Source organism: Heloderma suspectum, chromosome 12 (genome assembly GCF_057233095.1).
Source record: "Heloderma suspectum isolate Gila_16-S chromosome 12, 16-S_ref, whole genome shotgun sequence".
Classification (NCBI taxonomy): Eukaryota; Metazoa; Chordata; class Lepidosauria; order Squamata; family Helodermatidae; genus Heloderma; species Heloderma suspectum.
The window spans coordinates 24426971-24451668 of NC_139469.1; the positions used below are offsets into that span (position 1 = coordinate 24426971).

Below are 24698 nucleotides of genomic sequence, written 5' to 3' on the forward strand. Positions count from 1 at the left end.
CCACCCCAAGGCACCGCTGCTAGATGGGCAAAATTGCCTATCTAGCAAAAATGAGGGGTGGCTGGAGCGTGGAGCCACCACTCTCCTCCCACCCTGCACTGGCTACTTGTAAGCCTCTGAGTTTGGAGGCTTACAAGTACCCAGCGTGGATCTAATTGGATTTCATCCTAAATAGAGTAACCAGATGTGGAAAAGAAATGTGGGTGGGAGCAACTCTGACGGACTTTAGATAAACTGCCACTCTCTAAGGTACTTCTCCAGCCTCAGGGGATATAGAATGAAAACATCTCCTTTTGGAACGTTTTGGGAAATCACAGTAATTGGGCCTGATAGTCCTTCAGTGGTGGAGATTATGCAGGACTGGGTGATTCCTCCCATTTGCTCTCCTTTCAAGGTTACCTAGATGACTTCACACTAGGTCCTCTTCAGTGGGAGAAGCCTCCCTCAGTTCTGCTTTGAAGCAATGTGGGGTGGGTGAGCATTCACAGAGCTCCCGATCTGTGAACCCTTCTTGTTATGCCTAGCAGCTGATTTCCACATTTGATCTGACCCTGATGAGGGAATTTCTGCTGCATGTCTGCTGTATGCCCCATAGAAGAGAGAAGTAGAACTGAGTTCAAAGAGGAATGGAGCTTGCGGGCTAGTTTCTGACAAGGAGGCACAAGCCTCCAGGCAAGAAGCAGCTTTCTTTTCATTTGCCAGCAGGAGTGACTCCTGCACTGGCAGCTCAACGTATGAACTGCCTCCATTTGCAAAAAATATGTGCCTGAGGTAGTGTTGAAAGGTCCCTCTCCCCACCCCCTGTGGTTGATGGTTCGCACGTGAAACCCACCAAATGATGAGCATGCATATATGAACTTGGCTGTGCAGTATGTGCACCTGTGTTCTGTATTACACAGCATATATCAGATGTACATCAATGTTGTTGTTGTTCAGTCGTTCAGTCGTGTCCGACTCTTCGTGACCCCATGGACCATAGCACGCCAGGCCTTCCTGTCCTGCGCACTCTCCCGGAGTGTGCTCAGGTTCATATTCATTGCATCGGTGATGCTATCTAGCCATCTCATCCTCTGCTGTCCCCTTCTCCTTTTGCCTTCAGTCTTTCCCAGCATCAGGGTCTTTTCCAGAGAGTTTTCTCTTCGCATTAGGTGGCCAAAATATTTCAGCTTCAGCTTCAGTATCTGTCCTTCCAGTGAGCACTCAGTGTTGATTTCCTTTAGGATGGACTGATTTGACCTCCTTGCAGTCCAGGGGACTCGTAAGAGTCTTCTCCAGCACCACAGTTCGAAAGCATCAATTCTTCGGCGCTCAGTCTTCCTTATAGTCCAGCTCTCACAGCCATACATTACTACTGGGAAAACCATAGCTTTGATTAGACGGACCTTTGTCGGCAAGGTGATGTCTCTGCTTCTTACTATGCTGTCTAGGTTTGCCATAGCTTTCCTCCCAAGGAGCAAGCGTCTTTTAATTTCATGGCTACAGTCACCGTCTGCGGTGATCTTGGAGCCCAAGAAAGTAAAATCTGTCACTGCTTCCATTTCTTCCCCTTCTATATGCCAGGAAGTGATAGGGCCAGATGCCATGATCTTCGTTTTTTTAATGTTGAGTTTCAAACCAGCTTTTGCACTCTCCTCTTTCACCCTCAACAAGAGGCTCTTGAGATCCTCTTCGCTTTCTGCCATTAGGGTGGTATCGTCTGCATATCGGAGGTTGTTGATAATTCTCCCAGCAATCTTAATTCCGACCTCTGATTCATCCAACCCGGCATTTCTCATGATGTACTCTGCATATAAGTTAAATAAGCAGGGTGACAATATGCAGCCTTGTCGTACTCCCTTCCCAATTTTGAACCACTCGGTTGTTCCATGTCCGGTTCTTACTGTTGCTTCTTGACCCTCGTACAGGTTTCTCAGGAGACAGGTAAGGTGGTCTGGTACTCCCATCTCTTTCAGAATTTGCCACAGTCTGTTGTGATCCACACAATCAAAGGCTTTAGCATAGTCAATGAAGCAGAAATAGACGTTTTTCTGGAATTCTCTTGCTTTCTCCATGATGCAGCGAATGTTGGCGATTTGATCTCTAGTTCCTCTGCCTCTTTGAAACCCAGCTTGTACTTCCGGTAGTTCTCGGTTCGCATACTGCTGAAGCCTAGCTTGTAGGATTTTGAGCATCACCTTGCTGGCATGTGAAATGAGCGCAATTGTGCGGTAGTTTGAACACTCTTTGGCGTTGCCCTTCTTTGGAATTGGAATGTAAACTGACCTTTTCCAGTCTTGTGGCCATTGTTGAGTGTTCCAAATTTGTTGGCATATTGAATGCAGCACTTTAACAGCATCATCTTTTAGGATCTTAAATAGCTCAGCTGGAATACTGTCATCTCCACTAGCTTTGTTGTTACTAATGCTTCCTAAGGCCCACTTGACTTCACTCTCGAGGATGTCCGGCTCAAGTTCAGTGAGCGCGCTATCATGGCTATCAAGGACATTACTATCATGGCTATCAAGGACATTAAGATCTTTCCTGTATAGTTCTTCTGTGTATTCTTTCCACCTCTTCTTAATCTCATCTGCTTCTGTGAGGTCCCTGCCTTCTTTGTCCTTTATCATGCCCGTCTTTGCACAAAACGTTCCCTTGAGGTCTCCAATTTTCTTGAAGAGATCTCTAGTCTTTCCCATTCTGTTGTTTTCCTCGATTTCCTTGCATTGTTCATTTAAGAAGGCCTTCTTGTCTCTCCTTGCTATTCTCTGGAACTCTGCATTCAGTTGGATATATCTTCCCCTTTCTCCCTTGCTTTTTGCTTCCCCTCTTTCCTCAGCTACTTGTAAAGCTTCATCAGACAGCCACTTGGCTTTCTTGCATTTCTTTTTCTTTGGGATGGATTGAGTTGCTGCCTCCTGAACAATGTTACGGACCTCCGTCCATAGTTCCTCAGGCACTCTGTCTATCAGGTCTAATCCCTGAAATCTATTCCTCACCTCCACTGTATATTCATAAGGGATATGATTTAGGTCATACCTGAATGGTTTAGTGGTTTTCCTTACGTTCTTCAATTTCAGCCGAAATTTTGCAAGAAGCAGCTCATGATCTGAGCCACAGTCAGCTCCAGGTCTTGTTTTGACGGACTGTATGGAGCTTCTCCATCTTTGGCTGCAAAGTACATAATCAATCTGATTTCGATATTGACCATCTGATGATGTCCATGTGTAGAGTCGTCTCTTGTGCTGTTGGAAAAGAGTGTTTGCTATGATCAGCGTGTTCTCTTGGCAAAACTCTATTAGCTTTTGTCCTGCTTCATTTTGTACACCAAGGCCATGCCTGCCTGTTATCCCGGTGATTTCTTGATTTCCTACTTTAGCATTCCAGTCCCCTATGATGAAGAGGACATCTTTTTTTGGTGTTAGTTCTAGAAGGTGTTGGAGGTCTTCATAGAACCGATCAACCTCAACTTCTTCGGCATCAGTGGTTGGGGCATAGACTTGAATTACTGTGATGTTGAATGGTTTGCCTTGGATTCGTACTGAGATCATTCTATCGTTTTTGAGATTGTACCCCAGTACTGCTTTTCCCACCCTTTTGTTGACTATGAGTGCTACTCCATTTCTTCTAAGGGATTCTTGGCCACAATAGTAGATATGATGGTCACCTGAATTAAATTCGCCCATTCCTGTCCATTTTAGTTCGCTGATTCCCAAGATGTCGATGTTCAATCTTGCCATCTCATGTTTGACCACCTCCAGCTTACCTTGATTCATTGATCTAACATTCCAGGTTCCTAAACAATATTGTTCTTTACAGCATCGGATTTTCTTTTCACCACCACACACATCCACAGCTGAGTGTCCTTTCGGCTTTGGCCCAGCTGCTTCACTCTTTCTGGCGCTACTTGGAAATACCCTCTGCTCTTCCCCAGTAGTATATTGGACACCTTCCGACCTGAGGGGCTCATCTTCCGGTGTCATCTCTTTTAGCCTTGTGATACGTTCCATGGGGTTTTCTTGGCAAGAATACTGGAGTGGGTTGCCATTTCCTTCTCCAGTGGACCACATTTTGTCAGAACTCTCTGCCATGACCTGTCCGTCTTGGGTGGCCCTGCACAGCATAGCTTATGGCTTCACTTCAAGCCCCTTCGTTACAACAAGGCAGTGATCCATGAAGGGGGTACATCAATGTAAGCAAGTGTAAAGTGATGCACATTGGGGCAAAACATCCCAACTTCAACTATAACCTGATGGAATCTGAACTAGTGGTGGCCGACCAAGAAAGAGATCTTGGAGTTGTTGTGGACAGCTCGATGAAAATGACCACCCAGTGTGCAGCTACTGTAAAGAAGGCAAAGTCCATGTTAGGCATAATTAGCAAAGGAAATGAGAATAAAACTGCCAATATCATACTGCTTTTATACAAATCTATGCTCTGACCACACTTAGAATACTGTGTACAGTTCCGGTCACCGCACTTAAAAAATGGTATTGTAGAGTTAGAAAAAAGGGGAGAAAGGGGAAATTAAATGATCAAGGGGCTGGAGCAACTCCCCTGTGAGGAAAGGTTACAACAGCTGGGATTGTTTAGCCTGGAAAACCAGTGAGTAAGGGGAGACATGATAAAGGTGTACAAAATTATGCATGGTGTCGAGAATGTGGATAGGGAGACATTTTTCTCCGTTGCTCATAATACTATAACCCAGGGTCATTCCATGAAGCTGGTTGGTGGAAGAGTTAGGACAGATAAAAGGAAGGACTTCTTCCCACAGCGTATAGTCAGACTATGGAATTCGCTACCACAAGATGTAGTGATGGCCACCAATTTGGATGGCTTTAAAAGGGGGTTAAGTAAATTCCTGGAGGAGAAGGCTGTCAAAGGGTCCTAGTCCTAATGGCTATATGCTACCTCCAGTACCAGAGGCAGTGTGCCTGCATATACCAGTTGCTGAGGAATATGGGTGGGAGGGTGCTGTTGCACTCCTGTCCTGCTTGTGGGTTTCCCATGGACAGCTATTTGGCCACTGTGTGAACAGAATGCTCGGCTAGATGGACCCTTGGTCTGCTCTTGCATGGCTCTTCTTATGTTCTTGCATCCATTCTCTCAAAAATCTTTACAACAGTCCTGCAAGTAAGGGCAGTATTATTGCCCCCCAATTAGAGGCAGGCTACTGAGGCTGCAAGAATAGTGGCTTGCCTAAGGCCTGCATGGCTGAGGTGAACGGCAGACTTTCCAGCTCACGCTCTTAGCTATCACCTTGAACCAGTTTGGTTATTAAAATATCACTTCATATTGCATATAAAAATAATTGCTGGCTATACAATTCCTCTTGATGCAGGTTTGGTACTCTCCAATGTCTTTGATTCTGAAGCAATCCCTGCACTCAGTACAGCCAATAGCCTAGGTACTGGCTACAGCTAAACTGCAAATAGCGAGTGTGAGGTATACTTAGTGGGAGAGCCAGTGTGGTGTAGTGGCAAGAGTGTTGGACTGGGAGCTGGGAGATCCGGGTTCTAGTCCCCACTCAGCCATGGAAGCTCACTGGGTGACTTTGGGCCAGTCACACACTCTCAGCCCAACCTACCTCACAGGGTGGTTGTTGTGAGGATAAAATGGAGAGGAGGAGGATAATGTAAGCCGCCTTGGGTTCCTTGTAAGAGGAAAAAAGGCGGGATATAAATGCAATAATAAATAAATTCTCAGCTTAATGGCATGGCTGACCCATGTTATAAAAATCATTGTCTTTTTATTGTGTACAAGTACCTCTATAAAGTGTCTTGTTGAAGACCGGTAAGGTTAAATCCTATTAATGTATACTAGACAAACTGATAGCTTGAGGAGTGAAACGGTGTGCAGCGCTCTGTTTAATTTTTCTGTATGATTTTTACTTAGACATTACATTCTGATTTATATAGTAGACTATTCTCCACCCTTTATTTCTCTTCCTTTTACCCTGCCTTTTGACACAAGAGTTCCTTCCCTATTTTTTCTATTTGTCAAATTTACTTAATTGTGATTTGTAAATGTCAAAAAAATTAAAATCCAAAAATAAAAAATAAAAACATATTTATATCCCTGCCTTTCATACCAAAGGATCCACAAGCAGCTAACAGCATTAAAATCCAAATACATATTAAAAGAGCAACTACAACATAATACACACACACACAAATCAACCAAATCAGTTAGGCAATATTAAGCAAATGCAGCAGAGCTGTCAGAGAAGGTCCCTTCAAACTCAGAGGATCCCAAATGTCTGCTGAAAATAATGTTTTTTCATTGGCCCAGCTAGTCTTTACAGGGCTGTGGAAACAAGCTTTCACACTACACCAAACGCTTTTTCAAGCTTTGGTGTTTTGAGCACAAATGAAAAATGCTGCATGCCCAAGTCGATGTTAATTTGCCAGCACTAACTGTTCTTCCCCAAAGGATCTTGACATCTGCACTTTGGAGCAGTCTGTACAAATTTGTAAGCAAGCTTTCAGTTACTCAGAAGTCTTTGATGCTCATACTACAAAAGGATAGTGATGCTCTCGCTTCCCATTGGTACTCCATGTAGTCATTCCTATGATCTTATGGCACATTCCTTTTCCTCAGAATAGGCCACCTTTATTATCTTTTGCAGGATTCGGACCATGCAACAAAGTCCTCCAGTCGAAAACAGGCCAAGAGCTATGTGAAGGCTAAGAACCGCTACAGCAACAGTGACAGCCACTGGTCTTACAGATCCAGGACATCTAATCAGCACTGCAGCCCCTCTGATGCAGAGGCAGCATCCTACACAGGGCCCCAGGTAACTGTGGAAAGGCTGTCAGGAAACATAGTGGTAGGGAGGAGCAAATATAGGGGTAGTCCTTGTGCTTTAGAGCCAGCCACTATTAATTGAGAGGGGCAGGGCAGAGTGAGGCAAAGGCAGTCCTTCATAGGGGACTTCATAGGGAACGGCAGGGGCCCTTATTAGTACTCAGTACTTTGCATGGCAGTGGGTGTTGCTGCCATGTTTCTGTAACTGAATGCTACAGAACCCAGACAGGGCCTCCTTTATTGGCTTTTTAAAATCCCACCCAAGTTCCTCCAAGGAGCTCTGAGCAACATAAATGGTTTTCCCCTCTGCATTTATCCTCACAACAATCCTGTGAGGTAGACAGAGGTGTGATCAGTCCAAGGTTATCTAGTGAACTTCATGGCTGAGTAGGGGTTTGGATGTGGTTCTCCCCAATCTTAGTCCAGCTATCGAACCCTTAGGTCATGCTGGCTTGTCTTGCAAAGGAGATGCTCCAGTTCATGAGCCTCTGAGCTCACAGGAAGCTGATGGTGTTTGCAGGTTTATGTAAACACAGCGGTCTAATATGAAACAGTTCCTGCTTTCTTCCTCTTGGCCTTGAGTTCCAGCATGCCTGAACTCCTCCCTTTTTCTCTGTTTGCTGTGCCTGGGCTGCAGGATCTTGCCACCTTCCTTGAACAGATTGGCTGTCTGAAATACCTGCAGGTGTTTGAGGAGCAAGATGTTGACCTTCGCATCTTCCTGACTCTAACAGAGAGTGACTTGAAAGAGATTGGCATCACGTGAGTTCCTGGAGCTCCTTTTTGCAGACTGGGAGGCCCTGCACCTTACACCCTAGCTGCTGAATAACTTGTCCCCAAATCCCTCCGCTCTTGCCCCTTCAGACTTGAACACTCCCCTGCCATCCTCAAGTCGGGTTGCATCTGTGTAACAGGTTCCAGTGCTCCTAATTTGGTGACCCGAAACATAGGAAGCATCCCTGGGAAGGGCCTTTTCATCCTGGGCTATATTGTTGCACTTAAACACTGGGAACTCTGTTGTCATTGCTAGCAGAATTTCGGGTACCTGTTTGCCCAAGCTTCTCATGCTAGCACTTCCTTTCTCTGTTCATCATAGGGATGCTGTCTCGTAGAAATGTTATTCCAGCTCTGTTTTGTGCAGATCTCATAAACTGCGCTGATTCTTCATTTGCCCCTATTGATCCTATATAGACTGTGGTTTTTCTAAGTATACCACACAAGCGCATAATTCAGCTTCCCGAGAATGTCAGTTTCCTTTACAAAGCTTCATTTTTAGTCCACAGTGCTTCAAATGCACAAGGACAGTGCTACTAGTCTCGATGGCGATATGCTACCTCCACTATCTGTATACCAGTTGCTGGAGAACATTAGCGGGAGGGTGCTGTTGCACTCGTGTCCTACTTGTGGGTTTCCCACAGGCAGCTGGTTGGCCACTGTGAACCGAATGCTGGACTAGGTTGACACTTGGTCTGATCCAGCATGGCTCTTAGGTTCTTACGTTCGTGAAACCTCATGGTTGAACGTGATTTCCACTGGTTGCGGGGGGCAGAGCTGCAGTGCCAAGTAGCACCTCTCTCCCATGACTATCAGAATAAATGATGCAACGTAAGCAAAATATATGTAGATCTGTAGAGTTCAGCATTTCATGGCCTTTTAAAAAACACTGATATGTCTGAAGCTTCGTGTGTTTGTGTGTGTGTGTGCGCGTGCGTGCGTGCATGCGTGTATTTACTGTGCAGACCTGGTCTCACCAGGTCAGAGTAGAATGGACATGCCTAACAAAGCAGAGATGCTTTTGTCGTGCCTGTATTCTTTCTCAATGAGAGAAGAGAGCAATAAAGTGGCCAGTAGCTTTGCTGCTTATCCCTTCCTGCTTTTCCTGTAGTCTCTTTGGACCGAAGAGGAAGATGACCTCTGCCATTGCCCGTTGGCACAGCAGTGCCCAGCCTCCCAGGGATGCCCTAGAGCTGGCCTATGCTGATCGCCTGGAGGCAGAAATGCAGGAACTGGCCATTCAGCTCCACAAGGTAAGCTCTTCAAGCCCATGGGGAAGGCTCTGCCTCTGGCCAAGCACACCTGCTTATTGTCACATCCCAGTTTTGGCACATGTGTGCTGGTCTGCTGCAGCTTGAGAAAAGTACACCTTTGGACACACAGCGAAGAGTCGGAAATGTGGAAAGGGTGGGGCTGGGAATCCTTTGGCAAGCTGGCAGTCCTTTTTCCTCCACCACAGTAAAATGAAATACAAGAACCGCTGTTGACCTTATGCAGGCAGGTTTAGCAGTAGCTCTTGAAACTCCATTGGCACCCACAACTCTGGACCCTCGTCTCTTAGCCCCTTTGCCCTATTCCCTTGCAGAGGTGTGAGGAGGTGGAAGTGCTGAAGGGGCAGGTGTCCCAGGAGCAGGAGCTGCGTGCTGTGGTCGAGAGCTGCTTGATGGAGCAGGACGTGACCTGGAGCAATGCCCAGGCAAAACTTCGAGAGGTGCAGGCCATCACCAGAAATGCTGGGATCCTCCTAGAACAGATGCAGTGAGTACCTTCCACAAAGGTCAGACTTGCTCACCTGCTTTACACCCCCCACTCTGTAAGCACCTGTATCCCTTGAGGTGAAATCAAGACGGTGGTTAGGGGAGTCGGAAACACAAAACACGCGGCAGCAACTTGCCCTTGCTGCCAAAGCCATGCTACTCGGTCCCTGAGAATTTAGCCTTCCTTCTGGTGCTTAGCCTTTGCTGCCTAATGCAAGAGCTGCAGCCTCCCTGTTCTTCTTGCTGGAATAAAGCTGGGTTGTATGTAAGCCATGATTCTGGAAAAGCATGGTTAAAAAGCACAGGTTGCTAAGAAGCTCGACTTTGGTTTTTTTATGTAAAAACTCATGTTTCTAGTCCCTGTAATTATGATTATATGTTTGAAAGTGCCTGGGGAATGCTTAGTGAATTCTCAAAAGACATAAACGAGGATGAGCTGGGTTTTTTGTAGTTGAGGGCAGGGCGTCATCCCCTGCATACCTCCTTAACTATAGGAGTACTAAAATAAATTAGGCAAAATAGTAAACATGGTAGAATTCTTCAAACTTGATGTAAATTATATAATTTTTGCAGGCTGCATAATTCATCTCTTCAAGGTACAGAATTTGTAGAATACCCACAGCCCCAGAATTGGAAAGGGGGTACTTTCAGGAAGTAAATTTATCTCTGTTTCTGGCCCTAATCTTAATGCCTCTCTTCAGTTCTGTCTTAGGTGCACAGTTCTGATACCACTTTTTTGTGAGGATTATTTTGCCAAGGTTTACTCCAATGCTTTATGATACTGACATTGCACTGTTGTGGTGATTTGTGCTCCGCTATATATGTGTGTTTTAATTCTGTTCACATAACCTTGCTGACAATATTTGGATTTCTCTGGTAGGGCCTGTCAGGCAGAACTGTCTTCCCGAATGAATCAAGAGTGTGTGGCTGGCCGGTTTTTGGAAGTTAAAGCACAGCTGCCAGCTGGTAAGTGGGAAGGTGTAATAAATACTAAAAGGGGGGTCTGAGAAGCAAGCATCAATGAGAATGCAGTCACTGCAGACATGTGGAGGGACGGCCGTGGTAGCACAACTGCAGGCAAAAAACTAATGGAGACATGAGCGTGGCTGAGCTACTGAGCAGCTATCAGAAGTTCCTGTTTAAAGTGAAGTGATGACTGGGAGCAATTAAAGTTTTACCGTTGGGAGCAACAAAACTGAACATGGAGAAATTATCCAGCCCACATGATCTACTTCGCAGGAAATTTAACTTAAGAAGCTCATTCAGCCTTCTAGATAAAGCCCACAAAAGTTACAAGCTCAGAGCTTTTTACAAGCCTGCTGGGAGCTGGCACTGGAAGGACAAAGAGCTCCATCCCTCGCAACAGCAGCAACATGCTGCCTTTCCCTACTGAGCGCAGAGGAGCAGTGGAGTGCTCCGATCCTCGCCCACCACAGTTTGCTCACATGCATGCCATTCCTTGTTGCTTGTGGTTGCCAGGCTAGTGCTTAGATAACGAGGCCCATCTCATCCCTCCGCTGGTGGGTGATTAGAATGGGGTGACGGGAGAATGATACTAGCAGGATATTTAGAAATCCTGCAGAGCACAGCTGTGTCCATGAAGCACAGAATTCGCCCCCTGACACTGATAGCTGCAACAGATGGTGGCATTGCTCAATTTAATCAGCCTAAAAAGTTGGACCTATCAAAAGGGTCGCTGTTCTAACTGATCAGTTCGTTATAAATGTTTCAGTCTTACTTTCTGTGTACCTTCTGTAAGTCTTGTCTGTTCTTCAGGGGCATCTATGTTGCCACATGTTCATTAGAATGTAGCCTAAATCCCTCTGTACTATTAAACCTCAGCTCCCTTTAGTGTTCTTTCTCTTCCACATTTCCTGGGCCAGAGTGGTCTTTCCTGCTGGGTTTTTAAAAATTCTTTGGAGCACTCTCCAGCCCACATTCCCCTTCCCATTCCACCTATCCCAAAAGGGTATTTCAGGCTGCAAGAGAGGAGTGTCCCATTGTACTTCAAAGGTTTGAGGGAGGAAGATGGCTTCAGAGGACCTGCTTTCTTTTGAGGTCAGTTCATCCCCACCCCCCTTCGCCTTAAATCTTTTTCTCAGATCCCTAATTGTTCATAAGAAAAACATATGGAGACTACATTGCTTGTTTTCATTAGAAGGAAAACTATGAAGGCTCTTTGACCACACCTTAGTCTGCATGTGGGAAATCTGTTGGGGGCCTGATTCATCTGTGGCTCGCCGGTTGGGCAACCCTTATTTCAACCCTCTGACCTGATCCCTTTTTATTACCGCCGTTCTTACCTGATGTATGGCCAGTTGGTGATAGGCCAAGAGGCAGTGATTTTTCCTGCCAATGCTTTCTTTGCCTTAGGCCCAGAAGGATGGCCATCCACCTTGAAGGTCCTGAGCTTGCCTGAGCTGTCAATTCTTCTGGAGGAGTGTGTGGGAGAAATGGGTAAGTTTAAAGGTCCTCAAATGCTCACATCCCCTTCACCTGGCAGGGAAACGACTCTTTAGAGATGGCAGCGGCATGCGATGGTTAATGGGTGTGAAGTGCCGCTAATGTGAGTCTAAATGAAATAATGGAGAAGAGGGGAACTCCCTGTCTTGTGTTCCCCCATGGAAAATCTCTCTCCCCTTGACAACTGTGATGACTTAGCTGATCTGTGTCCCCAGGGAAAGCCCTTTGTTCTGTCAACCTTAATCTCGAGAGGCTACAGAGTCCAGAGAAGGGCAAGCCAGCTCGGAAACAGCCCTAGCAGTGGAGGAAGGTGAGTGGGAGAGTATTGGTGGATGGTGTGTGGGTGTGGTGTGATGTGGTGTGTGTGGTGGTGGGGAATGCGAATAGAAAGCTTCACCTAATACATCCTAATTGTAGCCAGTATTGTTGGAAGGGGTGTGGTCACATTGGTTCATACTTTCAGCTTTGGAGGGAATGTTCTACAGTGTGGGAATTTTGGAGCATGGTTGCTGATTACTGTCAGGAATGTCTTCATGTTAGACCGCTGGTAACTCCTAAAGCAATTCTACTTCATCTTTTTGAACCTAATGATCCTGGATTCCTGCATAAAGACCTTCTTAAGCCATTGTGTACAACTGCACAGTTATGTATAGCATGTAATTGGAAGTCCCCAAAGCAACCAACTAAAGAGCAGTGGATTAATAAAATTTGGGAGGCTATTGAGTATGTATAAACTTATTCAGCAAGTGCAGCGAGCGAGGAATCCTACCTCGAAGAATGATACTATGGCACTGTGGTTTCCATTTATTTCCTGTGTCGAGGCACTTCAAACTTCTGATAAAGTTCCAACAGAGTGCAAATGTATTGTTTCTGATTAATATGCACGAACACCCAAAATGACATACACTTAACGCATGCTCCTTTTACATGTTGTAGAACTTGTATTTTTTACTTTCATTAGATAATAATTAGTGAATTCCTTAGTTTCTTTAGTGATTATGATTTATTATTATGTCCATTCTTTTTATTGCCTTTATTTTGTTAGCCTTATTTTGAAATAAAATAAAATTTCATTTAAAAAAAGAGAGAGGCTGGCTGGTAGCATAATGGTAAAGTGCACATAAGCCATTCCAGCTCACTCGCTCTGTCTACACTGCCCCAGGCCATCATTGAGTAACAGCACATCTGCTTAAATGTCCTCATTCCCACTCTCACATAAGAACTCTGGAAATGTTTGCTTTGCTAAGGGTACAGGGATTCCTAGCTGCCTACCACCACCACCCCACAACCTCTGCATCCAGTAATTCGTGGTTGAGGAATATCATGATTAAAACAAATTTTGATCCTGATTAAAACTGGCAGTGGTAGTGAGCCCTAGCAAAGCATCCTCGATACCCTTTGTAAAATGTCCATTGTTCATGGAAAGCCATGACATTTAGAACGGCTTTCAAACTGGTTTAAAATCTGTAGTATGGAGAAAAAGGTTAGAGAGAACTCCCACCCGCCCACACACACCTGTCCCATAATGTCTGAACTTGAGGCCACTTATGGAATTGATTGGCAGTAGATGCAGGACAGAGTATTTCAAGCTGCACACAAGTAATGCCATTTGCATCCACGAGATGTGATGGCCGCTGGCTTAGCTAGCCTTGAAAAAGGAGACCATATTGTGAAAGGTAGATCTGTCAAGGGCTATTAGCCTTGATGGCTAACTGGAACTTCCAAAGCTGAAGGCAGCATGCCGCTGATTGCTGGGAAGGGCTTTTGGTGTCAAGCCCTACTTGTGGGCTTCCTGGAGGCATTTGATTGACCATTCTGAGAAACAGGATACTTAATTACTGGATGCACCTTTGTTCTGATCCAGCAGAGGTCTTATGTTCTTTTGTTAGTGGAAGTGGGCTGTGAATGTTTGCAGCTGGAGCAGCACGAGTGTTCCGGCCCCGTTTTACTGGCCGCCCCCTCCCCTTGCAGAGATTCTGACGTCGGGTGACCGTTCCACCCAGAAGCTATGTTTGCCTGGGAGAGTGAGCAAGTGTGAAAGATGAATCGACTGTGCAGACCATCTGCAGCGAGAACCGTCGGCACCTGTCCTGAGAAAGCAGGCGAGATGTTGCGTAGAAGGGAGCCCATATCTGGGTGAAGCAGAGATCCTGTCTCTGAAGGAGGAGCATGGGTCCAAATCCTGCCCTGAAGCGGGAAGGTTGAAAGTTTGAAGGTTCGAAGCAGGTGACTTGACGTTGTTTGTCACTTGCCATGAAAGGTGTGCTTGGTATTTTTTAGGAATCAAACAAGTGCTGTCTGTTTCAGCATCCAGGTTTTTTCCATCTGTCCCCTTCCCTGTGCTCACATGAGAGAAAAGATTGCAGCAATCAGACCCTGTGGTCGGTGGCCTTCGTCCCCTTTTTGTGGGGTTGACCGGTTTAGAACTGCAGCTGCCCTAGAGACCGCAGAAATGGCCTCCCCATATCCTGTCTGGTCACGTTGAGGTTTAGTGTTGTACCTGAGCAGCAACTGCAACAGTGGCAGGGAGGTGAGAGGTTCATTATTAACGCCCATTGTGCCAGAAGGTAAGCAACACACACCACTTCGTGCACGACCACCCTCCCTTTTGCCCTCAGTGCTGAAGTGATTCTTCAGTGAAAGTGCCCCAGCAACCGACGGGGCCTTCCCAGTCTTTTATTCTTCTAGCCGACTGCTTAGACCATTATCTCCAGATCAGCCTCCCCCATTGGCACAAACATGGATGGAATTGTAAATCCTTCTGCTGACTAACCTTGGGATGCTCATGACTTGGCCAGGGTGTTCCTCTGCAGAACTGTGAACTCCAGCCAGTTGTGACAACCTGCTCTTTTTTTTATGGGATCACTTATCCTAGGATGTGCAGGAGCTTAGACAAGAGTCGTGCACACTTTTAAATGCAAATCAGATGTTCAAAGTGACTTCAGGGATGTTATCCCAGGATAACTGATGGGGTATGCTGGCCTTGGGGACTTGGAGCAGAAGGTTCCCCAAGCCCAGCTAGCAATAGAAACTGGCAGTCCCGGAGCCTTTGAATAGGTTGTGTTAACTCATTCAGAGCCTTGCCCAGTGGTGGGGTACCTGTGGTGCTCCAGATGTTAGACTGCAACTCCCACCATCTTTCATCTTCGGCCATACTGCCTCGGGCCGATGGGAGTTGAAGTCCAACTACATCTGGAGGGTCAGAGGTTTCCCCACCTCTAGGCTAGCCTGATTTTCAGGGAGAGGGGGGGATTGGGAGGAGGAGATGAAGCCTTTTCATTTCTCCAGCTTGCTTCTGATTAATTGTATGTGCAGGCACGTGGAGCCCATGCACACAACCTCGTGCCTTGGCTCCCTTCACACCTGTATTGTGTGAAGACCCACAAATGTAACGCATTAACTAGGCAAGCACATGTATCCTACAGGATAAGTCATCTGAGAGCTAGGCTTGGTTGGCTGCAGTCTGTGGTAAGTCCTGGGTTTCCACTGCCTAAAACGTGCAGACGATACAGGAAGACCAATGCACTTGCACTTACCTAGAAAATCTGCATGTTTTAGTAGCAGGATGGTGGATGCTGATGCATAGAGCTTGCATTGGTGCCCTTCCTTCCCCTTCCACATTGACACAAAAGGGGGGGGGGTGTCTCCAAATTTTTGTGGCCTTTTACAGGAGTCTCAGCAAAGGGAGACTGGTCTGGTGTGAAATCTACTTTGTTCTGCTTCCTTCTGAGGCACAGAGGTGGTAAAGTATTTTAAATGTAGTTTTATTTTTAATGTGATATTTAAAATAACTGCCTTAAGTTGTACATAAGGTGAGATATAAATATTTTAAATACAAATACAGTAAACCCATGGCTGAACTGTACTACTTTCAACTGCATGAGGGGCTTAAATGATCATTTTCTCCATACCAAAAAACAATCTTCCACATACTGGATCAACACCACCACCACCACCCCTGGACCTCAAGATGTTTTGGACTAAACTCCCACTGGGCCAGCCAGCGTAGCCAAGTGCTATAGGATGATGGACATTTGGTCCAAAACAGCTGGAGGGACAGGTTGGGGGAAGGATTCTACCCTTGAAGGTGGCTTCACTAGAGGTTGTTAGAAATGAGGGTTCTAGGCTACCTTTCTTTCCTGCCATGCTAGTTTTTGTTTTTTTTTAATGTGCAGGGAATTGTTTTGTATACTGTCCACTGTAGTCTGAAGTGGTACAGCTTAGACATAGGTTAACCAATTTATTTGCTGCTTGTGAAAACCAGAAATTGTGGCTATTTATTTTTTTAAAAAATGAGATTGCAATCAGTTTTTTATATGCTGGTCTGAGTAGCAGTGGAGTGACAGTGCTTTTAAACAGAAAATCTGGAGCCTTGTAAAGCCCAAGGTGCACTATATAGACCAGCCTTCTAAGCTGGTGTTCTTCTGATGCATTGGGACGACAACTCTCACCCTCCCCAGCCAGCATAGCCATTGGCCATGCTGACTGGTGGTGATTGGAGTTGCAGCCCAGTGCATCTGGAGGCTCGTTTGGGGAAGCTGTCCCTTAAAAGGGTTGATTCCTCCTCCTTTAGGGCTGTGCTCCAGCCGTCGAGCACATCGTGTCTTTGCCGTCCCCTGCCCCAGTGTTTTTTGCAAACTGTTAACCTTGGTGACCAAATTTTAACACGCAATCTTTTGTGAAATAAATCACTTTTGATTCTTGTCAGTGGTGCTGCCTGCTTGTGAATACTGTGTATGCCTGCATGCATGATTCAGGTCTTTGCAGAGCTGCTCCTCTTCCTTTCTTCTACGTTGGACAGAACGGCAGCCCTGGTCCATCTGATGCCAGCAGCAGCCTGGTTCCCCCCACCCCCTCCAACATTACTCTGGTAATGTCTAGAGGAAGTGAATCATATTATGGGACCCTGCCCTTCTGATCCTTTTGGTTCAGACATTACCTGCATAAAGTAGGAGTAGCCATACTACAGCATATAAAATGTGAATCACCTCCTCCAGGTATTCATATTGAGGTAGTCCAGTGCTGTGCTAGAACTGAAGGCTATCCCTTGAAAAATCAGATCCTATGACACTTACCCTTGTTGACATTGGTGTCACGCCTGTTACTTAGAATAGCAACCTGAATACTTTGAAACCTATCCAGGTTGGTGGGGTAGATTCCTTTTTTTTTTTAATATTTACATAAGCCTGCAATTAAGAGGTTAGTGGGTGTGAGTGTGTGTGTCCCTCGTTTTACTACAGCTGCTGTGCTGTAGTATATACTTACTCCAAAGAGAGGCAGAATCTGCAGAGAAAACGGAAGACTGAAAGCACATTCCAGGTGATGCTAACATTCCAGCTGGAAATAGCTGCTTTCTCCAGTTCCTCCCTCTGGATCCAGTTCTTTAAATTGCCTCCCTTATAGCTGTCAAGGATGTAGCTCACAGCCCCTCTGACAGAGCCCTTCATACCCCCACCCACAAAAAGGAGCATTTCTTCTGCTGAAAAGTATTTATTTACATTATTTTGGAAACATATGCAAATGTGTGTGAGCACCATCAGTGTTCTGTCCAAAGGAGCTTGCCAGCCTGGGCGGAGTTCATGTAAAGTTTTCTAAACTTCTTTTGCCTGGGCTACAGGGCTTTTCCCTCAATTTAAAATTAAAAGTACACTTGGCACTTTGCCTGTTCTGGCACTGAGAATTCAGATAGGCATCATCACTGCATCTCCAAGGTAGCCTTTTTAATACTGTTGCCTGACATCCCATCTTCTCCAGGTTGTTGAGGCCTTAGTGATGGGACCTGTGCTTTCTGGGCTATCGGCATGCTTCTGCAAGTCCCTCAGCACTATAAACAGAGCCAGTAGTTGGGTTAGGGAAACCTTACCCTTTCTTTGAGGGTCATGGTCTCACTTATATGTATTAGCAAAGTGGGCAGAGAGATGAATGCTGGTAGCTGCCTCCACCATAGTGGGTTAAATAAGGCACAATTCAGCCCTTCTCCTAGCACGCTCACATGTCCTTTTGCACAGCTTGGGAATCACCATTGTGCAGGATGGACAGAACAGTGCGCTTTAGTATCTCACCCACTGGGGTAGCGGAAAAAAATTAAGTGGCTATGAACAGGCAGAAAGAGAATAGCCTGTGAGAGAATATTCTGCCTGTGAGAGAATAGCTTGCACTAGCCAGTAGCTGCAGAGTGTGTCTGCTGCTGCTCACATGAGGGCTGTGATGGTTAGGATGTGCAAGGAAAGAGTTTCCCCAGGGTTCACAGCGCACTTTGGGAACTGAGCTTTTTCCTTTTCAAGGAGCACTGACCATGACTGGCTTGCGCTGAAGCTGTGAGAAAAGCAGAGTTGAATGCTGGCCTCCTACAAAGTGCCTGTCCTCTTCTGAGCCACACCTTAGTTATGTGACTTCTGCACTCAGCTTCACAGTAGACATGAGTAAGGGGGAGTATTCCAGAGTCCCATAACTGAGCCAGGCATGGAGTGCGTTACATCAGCCGAGGTGCTTAATTACTAGCTTCTTCCCTTCTGCTGAATGCTCAGAAGCAAAACTGAGCAGGACTTCCCTTTCATCTGCTTGTGGCTGTATGTGTTTGTTTCGACCCAGCCTCTGCCGTGATTTTGATGGGAGGTTTTGCTTCTCTAATGCTTAATCTATGAGAAGTGTGAGGCTGGAGAGCAGCTGCTCTACAATGGAGCCACGTAGTACAGGACATTATTAAGGCCCTTGGTCTCTTGTTATGAACTGTATTCCTAACCTGCCCCTCCAAAGCTGAATCCTGGACTGACTTGGGTATACGATACGCACACCTCTGTAGAGTGCCGGGATTCTGTTTTGCAGCATATTCCACAGGTAAGGCAATCCCTCCCCCATGATCACCAGCGCTTCTTAACCTCTATGGTTCGTTGTCCTGGTGCTATTGGTCAGCAAGGAGAATTTTCTTATTGTTGTGATTGGTAACAGTCACTGCTACCCCTTCTTAGAATGTCGTCTTTAGCCTTCCAACAGCTGTGAATGTAGCCACGGTTGATGACTCTCATCCCAAACCAGCCCCTGGCTGCCTTAAATACCAGAACCAGTTCATTACAGGGCAAAGAATCTGCAGCTGTTTCAAGGAGTGCCTGAGCAGCTTCTGTGTGTGCCTGCTGTGGTTTGCAGTGTTTCTCCGTGCTTCACTGGGTGCAGCAGAGTGCTGGGTGGTCGAGTTTCCAGAGCTGCCATTTCTTCTTCATTTCAGATTTCACCTGGAAGAGAAAGGAAAGTTGTATCATGTTAGTTTTCTGCCTGGACCATAGAGAATTCTTACTCTTGCCTAGTATAGGCACAGAGAGGCGCTTATGTACAAGATCACAGCATGGTCTTTGGTGTTCAATCATGTCCACTACTCCCTGGTTCCAGAATTACTAGTGTGGACTGGAACCTCTAATAAGCATGCACTGAAGACAGGGAGAGGGGTTAGCCATCTTGAAATTGACAGTGCTTTCATCTTCGAATAGCTTGCAACAACCCTGGAATGTAGGCCAAGATTATCCCCATATTTTGATGGGGTGGGGGAATTGAGGTTGAGACAGTGTTTCTTGCTAGAGGCAAGTTTTGGGTCAGACTTCTTGATTCATAGCTCATTCTCATAGCCACTATGCTACAGTAGCTTGATTAATTGAGAGTACAGAAAAAGTAGGTAAAGGACATCAAGATAAGATGCATCTGCACTCCGAGATTTATCTTCTAGACACTTTGCACCCCGCCCCCAATGTAAGAAATGGCAGCTCTGGCAAATGTATGCACACTTTTCTCCCCACATCCCCACTTTTTAAAGGCATCTCTAGGGCTATTACGCCTCTATAGGAAAAGCATTTGCCAGTGCATGGTATCAGGAGAGAAAGATGCTCCCTGGTTTAAAAGCAGTAAATTGGGCATGGAACAAAATGTTGCAGTCTTAGAGTACTGCTCGTCAGGTTTGCCACCACTCCCCCCCACCCCCCCATCAATCAATATTCTGTGGCCATGCTCAGTCCTCCTTCGGCTGTTTTAGGATCCACCCCACTTAGGTATTTCCCACCCTAGAATCTTTTTGTATTTTGCATCATAAAGGAGTGGCATTCACAGCTTGAACATCAGAAATAGAGGGAATTATGGTGTTAGTGCATGTGTTAAGTGGCTCCAATCCAGAGGGACATTGCCACACAGCCAATCCCATCATCCATGCCGCAGCACAGTGCAAACTAAGAAAAGTCTTAAAAGCTTCAGAGGCATAGAGCTCTACTGGCCAAAGTGGGGGGAAATGTCAGAAGTTCAACAGGCAGCTACAGGCTAGACAGGCCTAAAGACTGATCTCACTTGTGCCCCTTCCATATGAAGGTGAAAACATTTCCCAGGGGTGAGTGCAGTGTAAGGCTGCCCAGGATTAGTACAAACTGTGCACAGCTGCATGCCCAAATCACGTCAAGGGAGGGGTATTACTTACCTCCTTATTTGCAAAGCAGTACAGCACGGCAACTAGGAATCCCTGCAGTAGATAAGAGGAAACACAGCATGAGCTTCCAATTACAGGCTGGAACCCGTTGGGACACAATGGCCCATGGCTTGATGGTGTTTCAGCCACTCAAATCAAGGTGCCCAAGGGACTGATGGAGAGATGCACTGGAACAGTTAAGATCAGCTGTGTGTGTTTATATATTGATTGACTGATTAAAGGTGAAACCCTATGGATGTTTAGACAGAAAAAAGTCACACAACTCCCAGCAGTGGGAATCATATGATTTTTTTTCTGCCTAAGCATCCATAAGGTTTCATCCTAAGTAAGTCAAATCCTGCACCACAGAAAGCAGAATTCGATTACCTGTATAAGTCATGGAAATTTAAAAGCAATATTGCATGAGTGCACTCCCAACAGACAGGTCTCCTCCACGAGCCCCTGTGAAGAGCTCTGCTTTTGCACAGCTTCCATTTCCTTTAATGGGGCTCGTACAGGGCACCTTTGCGTTATGGAGTGTACCCATGCAGTTTTGCTTAGACTGCCATTAAATATCATTTAGCGAATCCAATGCTAGAGCATTCATAGCCAGTCTTGATCAGATGGGCCCTCAAGTTTTCTTTTTCCATTCCTGGGTCTGGGAGCCATCCACCATTTCAGTATCCCAGAACAAAGCTATGTATGGGAAATTGCAGCAAGTTGAAATAGCAAACGCCCCCCAGCTGCCTGGTAGAAATCACCACCAGGTGGGCTCTCTACCAAGGGCCCCTGGAAACCTGGAGCTGGGCCTACCTGCCCGTATCTGTTTTTTATCTAATGTTCATTGCAAACTCTTAAGAGACAATCTGAGTGCGGAAATCTCCTAACACAAAGTCTGTGTGATAACACTAACCTAGGGGGGAAGCAAGCAGCCACGTCAAAAAAAAAAAAAAGAAAAGACGCACTCTTCCAGAATCTAAGCCAAACTTACTTGGAAGGAGTTGAGGAAGAGTGTGAAGAAGACTTTGATGTAGCGTAGGATTCCCGTGGTTTGCTCATCTGTGGCAAAGATAAAGACCACTTCGTGAATCCCAAAGAGCGGGACCAGCGTGAGGGTGGCTTTGGCTAACCTGGAAGGGACGGCACAGAGCAGGAGGCGGAATTTAGTCTGGTTAAAGTGCTGAGACATGCTGAGGGGTCGTGGCCGTCTTGGCGAAGCTTGAGCCAGTCACTTTCCTTGTAGACCCAGAGGACAAACTCACCGCAGTTTATAGTCTGCGTAACCCTTCTGATTGGCTCGCAGTTTGGCCAAGATCACCTTGAGGATCTGCATGAAGATCAACAGATTGACCTAGGAGGGAGAGCAGAGAGGACAGAGATCAGAGCTTCCTAGTTAACAAAATGCCTCGCTTACAAAAAGGACCGGAAAGGCAAGATTTTGATCTGGGAGAGATTACATTCCACTGTTCCTCCCTTTGTTCAGGTCAGCCTTTCCCAACCTGTTGCCTTCTGTATGTGTTGGACTACAACTCCCATTACCCCCAACCAGCATGGCAGCAGTTGTAGTCCAACACATAGGGAGAGTGCCAGGTTGGTTTAGGTTTCTTATTTCTTCTATAAAGCTCTAGTATTCTACACCGAGCAAAATTATTTACAATAATTGTCTCATTTGTCCTAACAGCAGCAACTCTTTGGGTGGGCAGGTTATTCACATACATTTGAGAAAAGGTTCCAAGGTGACAAACCATAAAACACAAAGATATTGAAAATACAAAGGCGTGTGAAAACCAACTTGCACAAAATAGTAGCGATTAAAGTAGTGAAACCACAAAATGATCTGCAGATTCTTCAGAGATAAAAACAAGAAGTTATTATGCCCTTAAGAGTAAGAGAAGCCACAAACAGAGGCACTTACGAGGGATGCTAGCAAAATAGGGATGCGAATTATCCACCAGTAAGCCATGTTCTCGTTCACCCCCCAGCACCTGCAGCACAAGAGGGAAAACAATTGCCATGTTCAACATAGGTTAATAGAGCAGGCAGAGAAAACATCCCTGTGGGAGACCCAAGAGGAAACCCTATTGCATGGCTAGGATACATGCACAGTCCATGGTGATCAGGAAAGCAATTACAGCTAGGGGGCCTAGGAAGAGCCCAAATACCAAGAGCAGCACTCCCAATCTGTTGGATGACAACTCATCCCCAGCCAGCACAGCCAAATGATTTTTGCAAGCTACATAAAAGAGGCACATTAAGTACAATGGCCAAAATCCAGTGAAGTTTTTCTGCCGGCGGAACTGCTTCTGTCAGTGAAACCTGGCAGCACCCCTGCACACCCTCAAAATCTGTTCCAGAGGATTGGGGGGCCCTCCAGAGCAGATCTGTGGGGGCACAAGGGGCTACAGGGAGAAAGTTCTGTCACGTGAGCAGATTTCCACTTGCATCCTGTTGGATTCTGCTCCATCTCCGTCCTCCAGCGCTCCCTTCAGTCCACTCCCAACAACCAACAGCTTCTCCAGTCTGTAGCCCCTATGTGAAATGAACCTCCAGGCTAGCTTTCTGCTTTGCCCTCCTCCTTTCCTCAGTTTCGTCCCTAACCTACAAATCTGTGCACCCACCACATGTGCACCACTTAAGTCCTCCTCTCCCATCCACACAGACATTCTGAGTTCAGAAATGGGATATAAAGATAGTCTGAAGACTGTTGCCCTTTCTCCACACCCCTTTATAATCTTACTCGTCATCTTGTTCAGTAGTTACCATTCTGCTTCCTTTTCTGGCTGACTGTATTGCCTAAAGCTCCATTTCTGCCAATCTCCCCAAGCCTAGCTCTTCCATCTAAGAAACGGGTAGGCAACCTCCGGCCTGAGGCCTAATTTCAAAAGTCCACTGCAAGCAAGCAATTCAGACCTTGGGCAAGGGTGATCTGTTCCTCCCCCAATAGCTACCTGGGCAGGAAGGGAGGCGGAGAGAGGAGGCGTCAGAAAGAGAGAGAAGGGATGGCCCTCCCCACTTTAGGCTCTGGCCCTGCCAATCACCAGCGTGGGCCCCTGCATTAAGAGTAGGCATGACTGGGCACCTGCCAAGGGTCCGACTCAAAGTAGGGGCCTAATGGCAAGAGTCCCCTGGAGTGGCGCCTCTTCACCATGGCAACCTGCTTGCTCACCTGCCTCTTGCTCTGGCCCAGACAAAGGTGGTGGTGAGAAGGAGATGCCACGGCCTGCTTGCTCCCTGGCTCTCTGCCTGTCAAGCCAGCAAGTGGGAGCCATGATGAGGAAGAGGATGAGGGGCAAGAGCAGCTGGGGACAATGGTGGTGAGAAGGTAAGACTCACTGAGGGAGGGGCCCACTGAGGGGATCTTGCCCAAGGGCCCTCAAAAGCCTAAAGCCGGCACTGGCCCTGCTGATGGATGGAACAGAAAAAAAAAGGTCCCCCACCCCTGGTCTAAGAGGTTTCCACCCAGCAAGCATCACACTTACTCTGCATTCTCCTTCAGGTACTTGGCAACCATCCACGGCACTACAAAGGCCACAGGGGTTCCTGCAAGTCATAAACAAAACTGTTGAAAACTGAATGTCCCCTGGAGTAAAGAAGCAGGCTAGTTCCACCCCACTGCAGCATTGACAGAGAAGGTGGTGGTGTTCTTTAAAATGCCCTGATCAAAACACCGCAGCCCAAAGGTCTGAGCCCAACAACCTTCTCAAAGCCAAGAGGCTGGGTTCCTTACACCTGTACCATCAACCCCAAGTTAAATGGGGAAATTGCCAAGAAAATGCAAATCCTGCATTGGTGTGCAAAGTAAGAATGTGCATACAACAACATGCCTTGCATTATTTCTGCTCCAAGATTCACAACGCTCCCTCGACATGCCAAATGCACCCACCAGCCCAGAAAGGTTGGGGACCCCCATCTTGAGGGAACACAGGCTTGGAGGGAGGGGTGACATTGGAGCGAGGAAAGGGCACAGTGAGGAAAGGGTTGAATCCTCCTCCCCACACACTGCAGTCTTGATCCAGATCAGGAGTCCCACCCAGCCTGCTTGTCTTCACAAAAACGTGTACTTAACAATATGCTGTTCGGCCATGATATTAACAAGGATGTTCCTTCCCTCCCCAATTCCTCCTTACCCCAGCCCAGGTAGAGGTAACGGGTGTAGTAATTCTTCTCGGAAAACACAGCTCCAATCAGAAGCTTGTACAAGTAGACTGCCTCCACCAGAAACCAATAGTGGTTGGCCAGAATACAGTACTGCATTACGACCTGAGCCACTCGGCAACCGATCGCCGCCTAAGAGAAAGAGAACCAAACAGAAAGAGTAGGCGAAAGGAACAGCAAAGAATGAGCTACAGAACAAAGAAGGGCCACCCAAGCTGCCTAATGCCTCTGCTCAGCACTAGTTAGGCCTCATCTGTAGTACTGTGTCCAGTTCTGGGCACCACACTTGAAGAAGGATGCAGACAAGCTGGAGCGGGTTCAGAGGAGGG

At 46.5% G+C, this 24698-nt stretch overlaps 2 protein-coding genes across 5 annotated transcripts in view; one reads left to right on the plus strand and one right to left on the minus strand.

Annotated features, from left to right (window-relative positions):
- Window positions 1-16485, plus strand: part of ANKS3 (ankyrin repeat and sterile alpha motif domain containing 3) — a 31735-nt gene extending 15250 nt beyond the window's left edge. For 3 of the 4 annotated variants that reach the window (XM_084818801.1, XM_084818798.1, XM_084818800.1), the window contains exons 10-17: window positions 6605-6772; window positions 7421-7545; window positions 8669-8810; window positions 9143-9315; window positions 10195-10280; window positions 11688-11771; window positions 11993-12087; window positions 13749-16485. In XM_084818801.1, coding sequence (XP_084674927.1) covers window positions 6605-6772; window positions 7421-7545; window positions 8669-8810; window positions 9143-9315; window positions 10195-10280; window positions 11688-11771; window positions 11993-12075 — 861 coding nt within the window. In that variant the 3' untranslated portion in view covers window positions 12076-12087; window positions 13749-16485. The other variant, XM_084818799.1, reaches the window with a different exon arrangement.
- A 768-nt stretch (window positions 16486-17253) lies between these two features.
- The window catches only part of LOC146336710 (glucagon receptor-like), a 40446-nt gene continuing 33001 nt past the window's right edge, over window positions 17254-24698 (minus strand). The window contains exons 8-14 of the mRNA XM_084818802.1: window positions 24342-24501; window positions 23694-23754; window positions 22130-22199; window positions 21477-21565; window positions 21206-21344; window positions 20227-20268; window positions 17254-19006 (exon numbers count right to left, since the gene is read on the minus strand). Coding sequence (XP_084674928.1) covers window positions 18935-19006; window positions 20227-20268; window positions 21206-21344; window positions 21477-21565; window positions 22130-22199; window positions 23694-23754; window positions 24342-24501 — 633 coding nt within the window. The 3' untranslated portion in view covers window positions 17254-18934. The remainder of the gene's footprint in view (window positions 19007-20226; window positions 20269-21205; window positions 21345-21476; window positions 21566-22129; window positions 22200-23693; window positions 23755-24341; window positions 24502-24698) is intronic.